At 36.3% G+C, this 16649-nt stretch overlaps 1 protein-coding gene and 1 long non-coding RNA gene across 2 annotated transcripts in view; one reads left to right on the top strand and one right to left on the bottom strand.

Moving 5' to 3' along the window:
* The window catches only part of tenm1 (teneurin transmembrane protein 1), a 561054-nt gene that overhangs the window by 182458 nt on the left and 361947 nt on the right, over nt 1-16649 (bottom strand). The window contains exon 15 of the mRNA XM_061901744.1: nt 6589-6823. Within this exon, the coding sequence (XP_061757728.1) occupies nt 6589-6823 (235 nt within the window). The remainder of the gene's footprint in view (nt 1-6588; nt 6824-16649) is intronic.
* On the top strand, nt 3499-16502 carry LOC133553489 (uncharacterized). Its single transcript, XR_009806924.1, has 3 exons — nt 3499-3581; nt 11988-12041; nt 16435-16502. It is a non-coding gene; the product is annotated as an uncharacterized LOC133553489 (long non-coding RNA).

Here is a 16649-nt window from a genome sequence, read left to right as displayed (position 1 = left end):
TCAGGATAATTACTTTCTTTAACACAAATAATACAATTGTCTGGATGCAAAGTCCATGAATAAATTTTCCTACAACGTAAACCATTTAAAACTTAAGTTTTATTAGCCCTCCGAGGACAAAGAATGACTTTTTTGTCCTTTCAATAAATGTTTGCTGTATTTTTGCCAGCATTTTTGTTCGAGTTACTCAATTATATCTGATTTTTCTTAGGCAGGTTTTTTCATGATACATCTTAAAATATTAAAATCCAATTCTTTCACAAGTGTGCTACACACCTGCATTTTTTCAACAATACCCCAAAGCCGAACAAAACATACAAGTGCTTAATTTTTTAAAGGGCATTAAAACCTTTTGTATTATTGTTACTATTATTATTATTATTATTATTATGGTTATTTTTATTATTTGCTCAAATCAATGTATATATATATATATATATATATATATATATATATATATATATATATATATATATATATATATATATATATATAAATGATAAATGATAAGTGGGTTGTACTTGTATAGCGCTTTTCTATCTTCAAGGTACTCAAAGCGCTTTGACACTACTTCCACATTCACCCATTCACACACACATTCACACACTGACGGAGGGAACTGCCATGCAAGGCGCTAACCAGCACCCATCAGGAGCAAGGGTGAAGTGTCTTGCTCAGGACACATCGGGGGTGACGAGGTTGGTACTAGGTACTATATATATATATATATATATATATATATATTAACCCATTCAAAGGCCTTTTGATCAAACCACCGTTTTTAATTAATATACATTTACAAAACACAAGTTATTTTACTAATTAAAAACGGTGACATTATATGATCAAAATGTCTTCCAAATGGACAAATATATATTTAAAAAAACATTACCTGTTTGATATTTTGCGTTCAAAACTTGAGCTTATTAAGACATTTAGGCAAAAAAGCAAAACTAAAAAATAAAAAAAAATCCTAATTGTTTTAACACATTTCACTTTAATGTCCATTTCGTCTTTGTCCCCAGAAAGTTAACCATAAAATATAGGGGTCATTCCACAAAATCAGTGCCATTTGTGTCTTAAAAGGAAATGACAATTATGAATGCACAAATAAATTGTATATATTTTTTTTGTTGTTGTATTATTTCAATGCCATGCAGATTGGTTTCACTGTAAATTCATTAACTACAGTTGAAATTATAATATTCAAACTTAAAACAAAGCATGTGTTGCCTGCTTTCACTTCCTAAAATTGATGTTACAATTAAAAACAATAATTTAAATCATTTTGAAATGTTAAATGTGTTATTTATTTCTCTTATTCCACATTCTGATAATAAAAACAAAAGTCATTTGGTAAATCGATTGATTACATTTATGAATTTGATAAAGGATTTATATTCTGTTGCTTTGATTAATCGTTTAACCGTTGAACCAATAAAACATTATACAATTAGGACCTTTAAAATATGCAGTCTATTGCTTGGATTTTACCGCTGTCCAGTTCAGGTCAGTTCATTTATTTATTTCATTCATTAAAAAAAATAAAAAAAACAAAGGAAAACAATTAAAACCAATACATCAATATAACATTAAAATAAAATATGAATGAAAAATGGCAGAAAGAAATTAAAAACTTACAATATTTGCCCTCTATTTTCACAAATATAACTTTCAATGTTGGCCACTACAAAACCATATTTTCATTTTACAACAATCAAACCAGGAACAAAGAAATAATTCTACTTAGCCATATCTTTTCATCATCATAATTTACATTGTTTTCATTCCACTGTCAGGTTTGTTTCATAAACTAACACCTCTGATTGAAATACTTATTTCCATTATCGCTGTTCTAAATTTAGATTTATTAAAGATCTCAGTTCCTTTCAGATTATAATGACTTTCTCTTTTTACAAATCTGTTTTGAATGTCGTCTGCCAGTTCATGAAATTTTAATGAATTTAACTTTTTGAATATTGGATTTGTGGGTTCCCTGTATGCATTTCCAGTAAGGATTCTTACAGCTCTTTTCTGCAAAATAAAATATTGGATTTAAATATGTTTTCCAGGCCTTACCCCACACTTCAATACAATATGTTAGATATGGAACAATCAGTGAGCTATACAAAATATACAACGCCTTTTGCTTTACCGATTCCTTCATTTTGTGTAAAATACTGTAGCAATAGTTTTAGATACTTTAGCCTTTGCATCATTTATACACGTCACGTTCGGCTCATGTCCCACCTATTAAATATGTGTGGTAGTCAAGCTATCACTGTTCTCAATGGGGACAAGGCGCTATTTAGCCTTTCTCGAACAAAAACATTTCCTATGCTGGTGTTGTTTTCGTTTGTACGAATCGTGTGGAAGAGTGCAAGATTTTATAAAACAACGACAATAAAAGCATGTCACACTCCAGTCCAAGGAAGCAGAGTCAAAGAATTAATGAGTTTGCCATGATCACTTTGTTAAAGGTTTGTTTGATTTACTTTTAACGTTTATTATTTTCAATTTAATTATTAGCTTGATAATCCATCCATCCATTTTCTACCGCGTATTCCCTTTCGGGGTTGCGGGGGGCGCTGGCGCCTATTGATAATATTTGTATTTATTTTAACACGTTTACTACGAGCGTTTCGAAAAGCACTAACTCGGCAAGTCCAAGTGATGGTTGTCCAAAGGCAACAATCATGAATTAAGTTTTCAGCACATACACAATGTTAACCTTAATCTTTAAGTTCGATAAAGACGGGAAAAACCACGTTACTCATAATTGGTGCGTGCAACAACATCAACAAACATGGCAGTAGACGCAAAGTTAATCCATGAAATGTAACCTTACTCGAGCAAAAACGAAGAATATTTATCCGAGAGAGTCTTGATACCAATGTCCTTGACCCAGCCACACACATGTTTAAGACCTCCATACTTTACCAAGTTTTCGTTTGTTTTGTCATGTAGATTGGCGCCTGGAGCACAACAGTTCAACAGTTCTACCATGAATTGATTAATGTGGACCCCGACTTAAACAAGTTGAAAAATTTATTTGGGCGTTACCATTTAGTGGTCAATTGTACAGAATATGTACTGTACTGTGCAATCTACTAATAACAGTATCAATCAATCAATCAAAATATATCTGTGAATGCGACCAACATTTAAACCTTGCTATCACTCGACAAACCTGTTTTTGATAAAGTATAAGGATCTATTCCGTTGCATAGTTTGATTTTTGCTTCTTATCTATTTTTTGCGGGAAGATTTACGCCTATTTTGTACTCAGATAGTTTGCACACTTCTTGCTGTAGAACAGCCAGCATGGCTTGGTTAACCACCGATGGTTTTCACTTCCGAGAAGAAGTCACGTGTCAAAATACAAGCAATTGCAGCGGCCGCTGAGACTGCACCTGAGAGCGATGGTGTGTGGGTGCTGCGATCAAAATATATTTATTTTTTTTATATGGTGATGCAACCTCTCTCTGACAACTTCCATCTTAAATCATGGCCTGACTGCAGCACTTTGGACACCAAAAGCTCTGAGCTTCGACACACATTCAACTATCTTTGAGGCAAATGTAAGTTGGCACCAACATTTTCAAGTTATCTGCTTTAGACTAACCTCATCTCGTGTCACTTTTATCGAATAGAATAGAATAGAAAGTACTTTATTGATCGCTATGGTAGCGGATGTTGTGGTGGACAAGAGTAAAGGTCGATGAACAAATGACCCTGACCAAGGTGTTTGTCAATTTATTTTTTCTATTGATTAGGTTATCTTCCTAATTTATGATGTTTGTTTTTTGTAGGATTGTTTTATTGTGCACCATTCCACCTGTCACTGTTTTTCATCCCACAATTTTAACTGGTATAATTATTAAACACAAAATATTTTACTAACCCTTTTAACTTATTCACTCTGCACTTTAATTCAATTATTGGGTTTGTGCAATAGTTTAATTAGCCGGTGCTGTTATCTAAGGCATATTTTTATTTTGCAGCGTATTACCCTTATTTGCAGTGTGTGTTTTTTAGTGTGACAACAATTGTGTTTGATTCTATTTAAGCCTTCTATAATAATACCGGTTTTAATTCAAAGCTACTGTTAAATTTTTGCCTTCCAACTATTAAGTGTCTTGTGTTTGTTATGTGAAATACATGTACCAAACTTAAGTTCAGCTTCTTCCAGTTTGTCCAGTTTTTTTAGGCTGTATTATAGTTATATCTGCTATTAGTACCCACACCCACTTGGAATACCACATATGTACAACATACAAAATATGCATGTTTAAAAAAAAAAATTGTTGAAATACAGTAATTTAAAATTTAGTATATAACAATTCTGTGCAAATAAATTTGTTTTCCAAAACTCACGATCCACTATTGCAGGGGTCGGCAACCCGCGGCTCCGCAGCCGCATGCGGCTCCGCAGCCGCATGCGGCTCTTTGATCACTCTGATGTGGCTCAGCTGAATGCTTGCCGACCCACCCGATTTTTCCAAAAGGTTTCCGGGTTTGAGTGCCTCTCCAGTAACATTCTCCGATTTTCACCCGGTCAACAATATAGAGGGTGTGTCGTGACTGCAGTACCTTTAACGTTCTCCAAAACATCTCGTCGCGCCCGCTTTTCCAGCAAGCTACCTGCGTGCTGGCCTAACATATGTTAGGAAGTGACTGCTAGGCATACTTGTTCAACAGCCATACAGGGTACACTGAGGGTTGTGATATAAACAACTTTATTACGCTTACTAATGTGCGCCACACTGTGAACCCACACCATACAAGAATGATAAACACATTTTTGGAGAACATCCGCACTGTAACACAAAATAAACACAATAAAACAAATACCCAGAATCCCATGCATCCCTAACACTTCCAAGCTACATTATACACCCCTGCTACCACCAAATCCAAATCCCGCCCCTCCAACCCCGCCCACCTCAACTGACGTACGTGGAGGGTTAGCGAGGTTGTATAATGTAGCTCGGAATAGTTAGGGATGCATGGGATTCTGGGTATTTGTTCTGTTGTCTTTATGTTGGGTTACGGTGCGGATGTTCTCTCGAAATGTGTTTGTCATTCTAGTTTGGTGTGGGTTCACAGTGTGGCGCATATTAGTAAGAGTGTTAAAAATGTTTAAACGGGCACCTTCAGTGTGACCTGTATGGCTGTTGAACAAGTATGCCTTTTGGCTACGTGTGTCTGCTGAAGCCACACACAACATGTGACTGGGCTGGCAAGCTGTTTGTTCAGGTTGCAGAGGGCGCTAAAGGCAGGGCCTTCATATCACGACCATATTATTGTTGTACGGGTGTAAATCAGCAGACATTCGAGATATTAGTTGCTCTGCAATTCGAGTGACGCTGTCAAGTCGCGGGCAGCACTAACATTACATTTTCATATTAAGGTACTGGGCGTGTTTCTGACTATACAGCTATACATAGCACAAAGCGAAAAAAAAAACTTTGTATGCAGCGTTATTTCATTGTTTTCTTTTTTTTTGTGAAACGGGTCAAAATGGCTCATTGAGTGGTAAAGGTTGCCAACCCCTGCACTATTGCTAAATAAAGACTGAAGTGATAATCATGTCTGTGAACCAATCAAGTCTAACTTTTTCAGTCTGGTGACGTGGGTCTTACAAAGCAGCTAAAAGGAGACCGTTAACACTGCCATGCATGCTACAGCAGGGCGGCTAGTAGTTGCTGTTCAGTAAGTCAAAACTGTTGGGATTTTTGCCCAAAACACATTAGCTAGGGAGAGAGAGCAGCTGGAATTGCTTCAGTCCTAATTTATTGGAAGTAGATCTTGAGTGTTGTGGGAAAATTCATTTGTGTTGAATTTGAACATCATGTTTAAAGACTGTGTTCTAGCTAAATGCATTTTTAAGCACATGCATATTTCTTATTCAATGACATTTTGGGCATATTTTCAAATTATCTAAATCAAAATCAACCCGGATAATTTGAGTGTAAAAAAAAAAAAAAACTTTAGTAATAAAGACCGAAATTAACCTTTGTACGCTGGTTCTCAGTAGAATGTACACAACGTGCAATGGACTGCTTGACATTTGAATAAATGGTCAAATGGAGACTGATGTATGCAAAGGTTAATTGATAGTGATTGTCAGTTATAGCGGAAGAGGGATACATGAGGTAGGTTTTGCCGGCTGTTGCTATGTTGCTTGTTACTAGTCTACAATTGATTACCCGTCTGTAAAAGCAGCTGCATAATTAATTTGTTTGATTATATTACAAGTGGACAGAAAAAAACCCCGCGCAAATCATTTAGTGTTTTCCAAAATAGATTTGCAAAGGCCATCGTGGCGGAAAATGTGAGAGAACATTAATACGACACATGTCACGCATACAAATGCATCAAACCGATACAACAAAACAGTATAAACACACATCATGTGCACACAATGTATGCATTAGCCAAATGGAGGTATTCACTTGATTATCCACGGCTCGTGTATTTTAATAATAGACAATCCAAGGACACAGACGCTCGAGTCAAATGGGCGAAGAAGGACTTTGCATGCACATGGCGACCCAGACTCCCCGAGACTAAACAAGCACATACCTGGTATCAAAGGGCACGTCTCCAGGGAGAGCGTGTGTGGCTGCTTTCCCAAGGAGAAAGTGGATGCGGCGGTAGAAACCGTGAGTGTGCGTGTTGGTGGGAGAGGGAGGTGAAGTGGGGGGCATCGGGCTCCGCTGCAGCAAGGCCATGGGGTCGGCCGAGCCACGGCACAGAGGGTCAGAGCCACAGCTCAGCTGCTCACAGCAGTCCGGATCCACACAGTCAATCAGACCATCTGAAATGGAACAATGCAAAAATATCTAATTATATGTGAGGTCTGTGTTGAACATGTTCAATAGCCATATTTTAACAGAGCTGTGTATGTGTTTTGGGGGTTTCTCCAGTGGAAGCTTAAGCAGGGTGAGGTGTTGAGAATACATTCCCATTCATTCGGCAAGAAGGATGTACACTATATCAGCAGTGACAAGACGCAAAGAAGATACCATAAAACCTCTGCCAAGAAATAATTTCTGCACCCGTAGCCAATGAGGAGCTCGACGTGAGAGATATAATCTGTGACAATGAACCGTATATATATATATATATATATATATATATATATATATATATATATCACCATTATCACGCGGATAAATCAAATTAGATTCATTCATCAAACTACCTTTATATTGCTATAAATCAGGCCTCTGTCAGCACAATTATTTGAATGTGATCCATAAAAGTCCAGTGTAAACAATAAGCTGGTGATAGGAGCCAAAGCAGCAGGTAACAGGATCCGGGCTGGCATTTGTGTTTCCTATTTCAGGCCTGTTTCTGAAAAGGCAGGAAACAGCGCTGACATTTAAATGCATGACCACAGAGCAGAAAGCTAAAGGCCAACAATACTCTATTATAACCTCCCCCTAAAAGGGCGGTCCGGTACAATCATTTATTTCCATAACACGCACAACTCCTGCTTGAAAGAACGCAAATAATTGAATTTGCTACATCGTCGCCGTTAAAAGGACAATGAGTATGTTTGTATATTACTATGCATAGATGTCCGTACAAACACACAAAGGACGAATGTGAAAATTTGCAATGCATTTGTGATGTTAATGTTTGCGCACAAGAGTTCATTGCACTCGGCGTGGAACGTTTTTCAAGAAGAAACAAGTTGTCATTATTCACTGATTACTTGTGATTGCGTCCTTACATGTCTTCTGTATATCTTTACAGAAAGATAACGAGTACACTGTATATTTGCCAATTAGATGGAGAGCTCGACTATGGTGTGAAAGCTGTGGAGTGATTTGGCAGAAGATGAATATTTGAAGAGTGAATAGGTTCCATGACATTTTCTCCAGCAGTACCAATCAAATAATGCATTTGAACACCTACAGTGTATTGCATTATGTATTCCACCTTGTATGGCTTTCTTGCAATGCAGTATATTGAAATGCATATTTCTGTTTTAGTTAATTTGCCTGCAATGTCAAAAGGACCTTGTTCCTTCAAAAAATCCCAGCTCTCCCTAACCTTCCGAAAACATACAGAAAAGGATTAAAATCAATTAAATTAAACATGCAAATAATGACAAGGACAATATGCAGTCTCTATTTTTTAAGAGTTGTCCTTTCTAATCCACAACTGAAGTAATGCAGCATATTGGGTATGTCATTGTTATGACCAAAAAATATTGTGTCATAATTAACCAGGGTGCCTTCAAAATGCAAAGCTGTTTGGTCAAATGATTACATACAGTATTAGAGGAAAATATGTATATGTATGTTTTAAATTTGTTATTTTGCACTAAGAAATATAGAACAATTAATTCTACCCCAAAACATGTATTAAATTAAATTGAAGTTTGATTTAAAACGTATAAAATCATTGTGCTGTATTAAAAAAAGTTACAAATATATATATATATATATATATATATATATATATATATATATATATATATATATATATATATATATATATATATATTTGTACAAGTTCTCCCACTTAAAATGATGACAGAGGTCTGTAATTTTCATCATAGGTACACTTCAACTGTGAGAGACAGAATGTGAAAAAAAATCCAGGAATTCACATTGTAGGTATTTTAAATAATTTATTTGTAAATTATGGTGTAAAATAAGTATTTGGTCAACCATTCAAAGCTCTCAGTGATGGAAGGAGGTTTTGGCTCAAAATCTCAAGTTATATGGCTCCATTCATTATTTCCTTAACACAGATCAATCGTCCTGTCCCCTTAGCAGAAAAACAGCCCCAAAGCATGATGTTTCCAACCTCATGTTTCACAGTAGGTATGGTGTTCTTGGGATGCAACTGAGTATTCTTCTTCTTCCAAACACGACGAGTTGAGTTTATACCAAAAAGTTCTATTTTGGTTTCATCTGACCGCATGACATCCTCCCATGTGCTCTCTGGCAAACTTCAGACGGGCCTGGATATGCACTGGCTTAAGCAGGGGGACACGTCTGGCACTCCAGGATTTGATTCGCTGTCGGCGTAGTGTGTTACTGATGATAACCTTTGTTACTTTGGTCCCAGCTCTCTGCAGGTCATTCACCAGGTCGCCCCGTGTGGTTGTGGGATGTTTGCTCACCGATCTCATGATCATTTTGACCCCATGGGATGAGATCTTGTGTGGAGCCCCAGATCAAGGGAGATTATCAGTGGTCTTGTACGTCTTCCATTTTCTGATAATTACTCCCACAGTTGATTTGCTTGCCTATTGTAGATTCACTCTTACCGATCTGGTGCAGGTCTACAATTTTTTTCCTGGTGTCCTTCAACAGCTCTTTGGTCTTGGCCATAGTGGAGTTTGGAGTCTGACTGTTTGAGGCTGTGGACAGGTGTCTTTTATACGGATAACAAGTTCAAACAAGTGCCATTAATACAGGTAACAAGTGGAGGACAGAAGAGCTTCTTAAAGAAGAAGTTACAGGTCTGTGAGAGCCAGAGATCTTCCTTGTTTGAAGTGACAAAATACTTATTTTTCCACCATTATTTATAAATAATTATTTAAAATTCCTACAATGTGAATTCCTGGATTTTTTTTTCACATTCTGTCTCTCACAGTTGAAGTGTACCTATGATGAAAATTACAGACCTCTGTCATCATTTTAAGTGGGAGAACTTGCACAATCGGTGGCTGACAAAATACTTTTTTGCCTCACTGTATTTAATAGGGTAGGGGGTGCAAAATGATATTCAAAACATATTTTTAGAATACAATTCTACGTAGGGCCAAAAGTTAGCCAGCCATGGGGAAAAAAATAAAAAAACAACGACCGCTTTACCTTACCTTACCTAAACAATACATAGTATATAAAGAAAAAGGCCTACCAAAAAAAAAAAAAAATTCAAAATGCACACCACCCTTGAGATCCTGTCATAAATTCAGAGGACAATAAACATTTAGAATTCCTTCGCGACAGAAGTGGTCGAACTATTCAAGATTTAAATGTCATTGTATCCGTAAATATAAAGGATATACACACAGCATGACAACCCCTTTGGGGGGCATGCCTATAGCGAGCTGAAGATAGCAGGGTCAAGATGCGAGTGCATCATTATAGACGGCATGGACAATAGTGCCTGCACATTACGTTGCATACGTTTGATTACACACAGCATCATAAGATTAAAACAAGAACACTGGCAATAATGTTTCATAAGTACAGTAAGACATATGGAGGGCCTGATCTACTGTGATAAACACCATGTGCAAACTATAAAATGGTATGTACTTTAGTGAGCGTCTTGTGTTAAATATATTGCGGCCCGTTACGCTTTTTAATCTGGCCAGCCGGACATTCCCAAATCAGTTTTTTTAGATCTTTAAGATGGAAAGTGTAGCTGCCATTATGAAGTGTAGTGATGTCTTCTAATGACCGTACGACTTGAACTACAGTATACAAATTATTTCAATGGTTGGAATCTGCGCCTGTGCATGATATACTAGTTACTATGGTGATCTAATTAGTTACTATGGTCATTTAATCAGTTAGAATGGTAATTTATGTCACAGCAGGGATTTTTTTTTAGTAAGTAAGTAAGTAGTAAGTAGGTAAATGTTATTTATAAAGCGCTTTTCACAGATAAAATGACAAAGCGCTGTACAAAACATAGGTAAAGTAAAACAACAATTCAATTTAAAACAACAGGGGCAACATCATTAAAAGGATACAAAGTGGATTGAAAATAATATTCAAAACGTGCATTAACTTAAAACTTTATTAGAAAGAGAAATTTTCAAATGAAAGTTTCAACACAGTCAAGATCGCACAGGGACTGGTATACATTGTTCCGGAGTCTTGGACCTATAGCCTTGAATGCCAGAGCTACACGGGTCTTAAAACGAGTTTTGGGGATCTTTAGAAGACCTAATATTGTCCATTTTCAATGTTTTATCATTTATAGATAATACTGTAAATGCCACCTTCTGTACATTATGAGTGTCTCATTCAGTAAAAAAAAAAAAAAAAAATCCAATCTGTTTTTTAAGGTGGTCCGTCATAACGTTTTTAGCATTCAATCAGACATTATTGTGAGGTTTTGTACTAGTGTTCCTAAAAATCACATATACCGACCCCCAGACACATATTTTTCTCTAATTTTGGCACCCGAGCCAAAATAATTGCCCAGGCCTGCGTTAAAGTTTTGTGAAGCTGCAAGAAAAGGCATATTGTAAGTTATATCGGAGATCTATTGAAACAACACCAGCAGGCCCCAAAACAAAGCAATTACGTTTGTTTTAATCAGCCCCTTAAATCATTTAGCAGTTATGGAATCGTATAACAGAATAAACTATATATTTATTTCCGGTGTTCCATATATGTTGACACACACACAGGACAGAGGATTCTCTTTCCATTGTCTGTTTTTGCAGCACACTTGACGCCAGTGCCAGTTTGCACACACACTTCTGATGTGCTAAATATAGACGCAAAACAGAGACCGCAAAGGGTGCCAGTTTGCACACACACTTCTAATGTGCTAAATATAGACGCAAAACAAAGTCCACAAAGATATCCAGCATTGATAAATCACATTGAGTGTGCTGAATGATTATTTGTACATCTCCTCTTCCCAGTGTTGTGGGCATTCTATTAATCAACATATATTCTGCATATACATGGAATGCATTCCCTATTTTGCTCATTTAAGAGTTGAAATACCCTGCACAGAGTCATCCAGCAAACATAAAAGTTATAAAATGATATTGCTGCATAGAAAATAAGTCTGACTTTTTTTGTTTAACAGTCCATGTATGTTGATAAGCAAATGTAGGATTGAGCTGCAGTGCAATCTGTGTCAGTTTGCATGTACTTTTCACACATGCTAAATAAAGACGCAAAATTGTACTTGCAGTTGAGTTTTATTCTTGATGAATCAAACTGTGCAGGCAGAATACTTATATTTGAATCTTCTCTTCCCAGTACTGGGATCCTGATGATCAGCATATATTCTGCATATTCATGAAGACAGACAAGGTAAATGGATTGGACTCCTTATGTTGCTCACTAAAGAAGCGTAATCCTCTGTGCACATTATAGTAGATCAGCTTTGCAAGTGGTGTCAAGTTTGAACGTGTTAGTACACGCACACCTTTAGTAGATCAGGCCCTATCGGTTTGTTTTAGTATTATCTTCATCCCAAATCACAATTTTTATGCTCAGAATTTGAAGGAATTATCAAATATAGCTGCTAGGTGCATTGTTGGTAGTTGTAGAAATACAACTCAATAAGGAGTGAGCCTTCCTACATTTCTAAATGATGGGAATATGAGGAAATGTATTCACGCAAAATGGAATAGTTCGAGGAGTTCAATTTGCAGCGATCGTTTTAAAAGGTGTCTGATCATGTTTTTGTTTTCTATTTGTTTTAATATTTTGGTTTATACAACATGTATTGATGGTTCTTTGCTCAAAATGTTGTACCGAGTTTGCTGTAAATACCTAAAGAAACGGTTAATTTTGAGAGGCGTCATTTTTACATGCAAATGAAGCCCTCCTTACTCTGCACCTCACACTGACGTGAGGCACCTTGTTTACGAAAGTAGTTGTTTATGGTTTTATTTTGCTAAGACCGTGTGGAATATGGACACAGTTAATATCCACCAACCATGTAATTTTTTACATGACTTTCACCGCAACACAACAGTCAAGATGACATAGTGAGACCTGCGGCACACCATGGTTTGTTGTCCGCTGAAGGAGGAGACGACACAGCGGCCACAAAGTAAGAAAGCTGGGTCAGAAATTGTTGGTACGAATCGATTGCTAAAGTTAAACTGCTACTGAGTCATTATTTCTCCAATGCGAGATATGTTTATATTGACAATATTTTTTTTTTCATTTTTGTATCATGTTAATACTTCTACCGCACGGCCAAAACAATTTGCCATGCTACCGACTACATAATCATTTTCGAGACTTGCAAACGTAATACCAGGTCATAATACTAACTGGTTCATTGCCAAACACAGTAGGCACCGAGTCAATTTAAAGCAGTTTTTAGGAAGATCATTCTTTATTTTGCCAGTGGACGGTGATGCTAATGTCTGGTCTTAGAAGGCTAATCTAGCTACACAACACAACAATCTAACATTGTTAAGGTATTATTCCCACATTTATAACTCACTGGTCTTACATACTGTTTCATTGTCTCCTCTATTGCCATAAAAAGTAGTCACGGAGCCCATCATTAAAAGTAGTTTTTTTTGGAATATCCATATTTTTGTGAAGGTCTGTGGGTGAAGCAGGACTAATCCATCCACTGGCGTCCCACTGGATGTGAATTCTCCCTGCCCACTGGGTGTGAGTTTTCCTTGCCCTTTTGTGGGTTCTTCCGAGGATGTTGTAGTCGTAATGATTTGTGCAGTCCTTTGAGACATTTGTGATTTGGGGCTATATAAATAAACATTGATTGATGATTGATTGATAATCGTTGCACACACTCGAAACGACTTCCTCACAGTGGTAAAGGCACATTTCAACAAATCATAAAAGTTAAAATTAAGGCACTTTTTACTTTAGATGAAGCTGAAAGTTAGTGTCGTGACTTGTGCTGGTTAAAGTAAACAAAGAATAGAGCATTTTCATTCTTTGGGTTTCATCGTTGACATGATGTTGTTGCGCAGCCGGTTTTACATCAATTCAAATTAGCTGACTCACGTAAGGATGTTTGAGTAAATGTGTACCATACACCAGACGTCACACTTGAACATAATTTTAAAAACAGACCGTTTGGGGGAAGTATGAAGGAAGGCAAGATTGTTTTATAAATATCTCTGCAATGCCTCCACGGCTTGATTTCAAACTTTCGAGACATATGCAGATCCCAAATACTCATACTGTAGGCAGATACCATCAGATTTTGCATAACAAGGCCCCTCTAATAATTCTAACTACAAATAATAATGGTTTTGGTCAGAGTTTAGATGTAAATAATTTAAAAGACTCTAGCCCAGTGGTTCTTAACCTGGGTTCGATCGAACCCTAGGTGTTCGGTGAGTCAGCCTCAGGGGTTCGGCGGAGGTCAAAACACACCCGACTCATCGTATGAATACAAACTTCTCCCTATTGGCGTATTACGGGTACGGCAACAGCTGAATGATTTGCATGTGTAATTTGTTGTAAGTTTATGCACTATGTTGGTTTTGTTGTCCGAACAAGGTGATGTTCATGCACGGTTCATTTTGTGCACGAGTAAAAAAAAAAAAAAGTCACATTTTAGTATGGGGAACATATTCACCATTAATTAGTTGCTTATTAACATGCAAATTAGTAACATATTGGCTCTTAACTAGTCATTATTAAGTACTTATTAATGCCTTATTCGGCATGGCCTTATTATAACCCTTATCCTCTAACCCTGACCCTAAACAAATTACTCTGAATTAAGTCTTTGTTACTTACACCAGTGGTTCTCAAATGGGGGTACGTGTACCCCTGGGGGTACTTGAAGGTATGCCAAAGGGTACGTGGGATTTTTCAAAAATATTCAAAAAATAGCAACAATTCAAAAATCCTTTATACATATATTTATTGAATAATACTTCAACAAAATATGAATGTAAGTTCATAAACTGTGAAAAGAAATGCAACAATGCAATATACAGTGTTGACAGCTAGATTTTTTGTGGACATGTTCCATAAATATTGATGTTAAAAATTTCTTTTTTTGTGAAGAAATGTTTAAAAATTAAGTTCATGAATCCAGATGGATCTCTATTACATACCCCAAAGAGGGCACTTTAAGTTGATGATTATCTCTATGTGTAGCAATCTTTTTTTTTATAATTGAATCACTTGTTTATTTTTCAACAAGTTTTTAGTTATTTTTAATATATATTTTTCCAAATAGTTCAAGAAAGACCACAACAAATAAGCAATATTTTGCACTATTATACAATTTAATAATTCATAAACTAATGACATTGTGCTGTATTCTACTTCTTTATCTCTTTTTTTCAACCAAAAATGTTTTGCTCTGATTAGGGGGTACTTGAATTAAAAAAATGTTCACAGGGGGTACATCACTGAAAAAAGGTTGGGAACCACTGACTTAGACTATGTTCCCCTAGTGACCAAATAACTCCAAATTAAGTCTGTTACATAAAATATGTTCCTCTAGTGTCCAGATAACTCTAAATTAAGCCTTTGTTACTTAGAATATGTTCCCCTAGTGTCCAAATAACTCTAAATGAAGTCTTTGAAACTTAGAATATGTTCCCCATACTAAAGTGTTACCAAAAACAACTAACTTTGTCTTGAATTTGAAAAAAAAAAATAACGATTTATTTTTCACTAAAGAAGGGTTCGGTGAATGCGCGAATGAAACTGGTGGGGTTCGGTACATCCAAAAAGGTTAAGAACCACTGCTCTAGCCAAATGTTATCCCGAAAATCAGAAGCACCCATTGAGGAGGGAAACATCTTTACTCGAAATGTAAACAATATCAGTTTTGAAGAAATCATGGACCAGGGCAACAAAAATGTTCAACGCTTAAGTGATCAAAATATTAGTTTTACACTATATACACACTGTCTACTCTCTACTAGACGGGGGGGAATGGGCTCCAGTTCTGTAGATGACGTCAAACCTAGAGGTGGCAGCAGGACCGGCTTTACCGACAGGCGAAACAGTGCTGGGCTACAATCTGTTGGAGGGGGCGCCAATTTGCAGAATGTAAATTAATGATAATAATGATTGTTTGAATGACAATACAAATGTGTCAATGAAAATGTTTGTATATTGCAGACTCTGTACTTTTAATTGGAACATTTTCTTTAAAAAAAAAAAAAAAAAAAAATCTATGACCTGTGATGCTATCTGCTGTCTACGCCGTGAACCTGCTGAAACTTCTGGTGGAGAGCGACGGCACATCGTGTCATGATCGAAGAAAACCAGTAAAGCAATTTTATCTGATAATAATCTTTTACAATAAAAACTGGGACTTTAAAATGATCATCTATGGCCTATAAAGTGAAGGAAAGATGAGGAGGAAATAAAAATGCAGATGTAGGTATTTACATTTAGGTAATTAATTTTTACCGTTAGTAACATCACTTTTCTTATAAGGGCTAAGTGCAACCAGCTGTTGTTGCTGTTGTTCCTATTTAGGGACAGCACGAGTAGTTTGCATAAGGCAACTAATACAAGCTAAAATGAGTGTTTGTGTTAGTAATACGTTCACCTAAGCCTTGCCGTGAAGAAACATGTACGTTTTTCAGTTTAGGAATATGATTGCAGGGCAATCTTTTCCCATTGTTTATGTTTTATTCATCAATAAAAACAATTTGAGTGTAAAAAAAAAAAAGTAATTTAGAGTTACAATGCATGCATTGATGACATTTTTGCCATTTTGTGTTTTACACTACAGCGTCTATTCAGACAGAGCAGCTGCACATTTACTGCTGGTGAGAGACGGACTCATCATGTGGATCCAGGTGAGTGTTTATTTGTAAAAGACTGTAGTAATAATTTTTCAATAAAAAAATATTCAACATATTTGTTCAACGGTAATACATCTAAATCAATATCAGACACAGAATGTCAGAATACTTTTTTAAATACTCTTAAGACATTCTGGCCTAT

Source organism: Nerophis ophidion, linkage group LG05, assembly GCF_033978795.1.
Source record: "Nerophis ophidion isolate RoL-2023_Sa linkage group LG05, RoL_Noph_v1.0, whole genome shotgun sequence".
Taxonomy (NCBI): domain Eukaryota; kingdom Metazoa; phylum Chordata; class Actinopteri; order Syngnathiformes; family Syngnathidae; genus Nerophis; species Nerophis ophidion.
The sequence above is the reverse complement of the archived record's forward strand: the minus strand, read 5'-3'. Positions and strand labels throughout refer to the sequence as shown.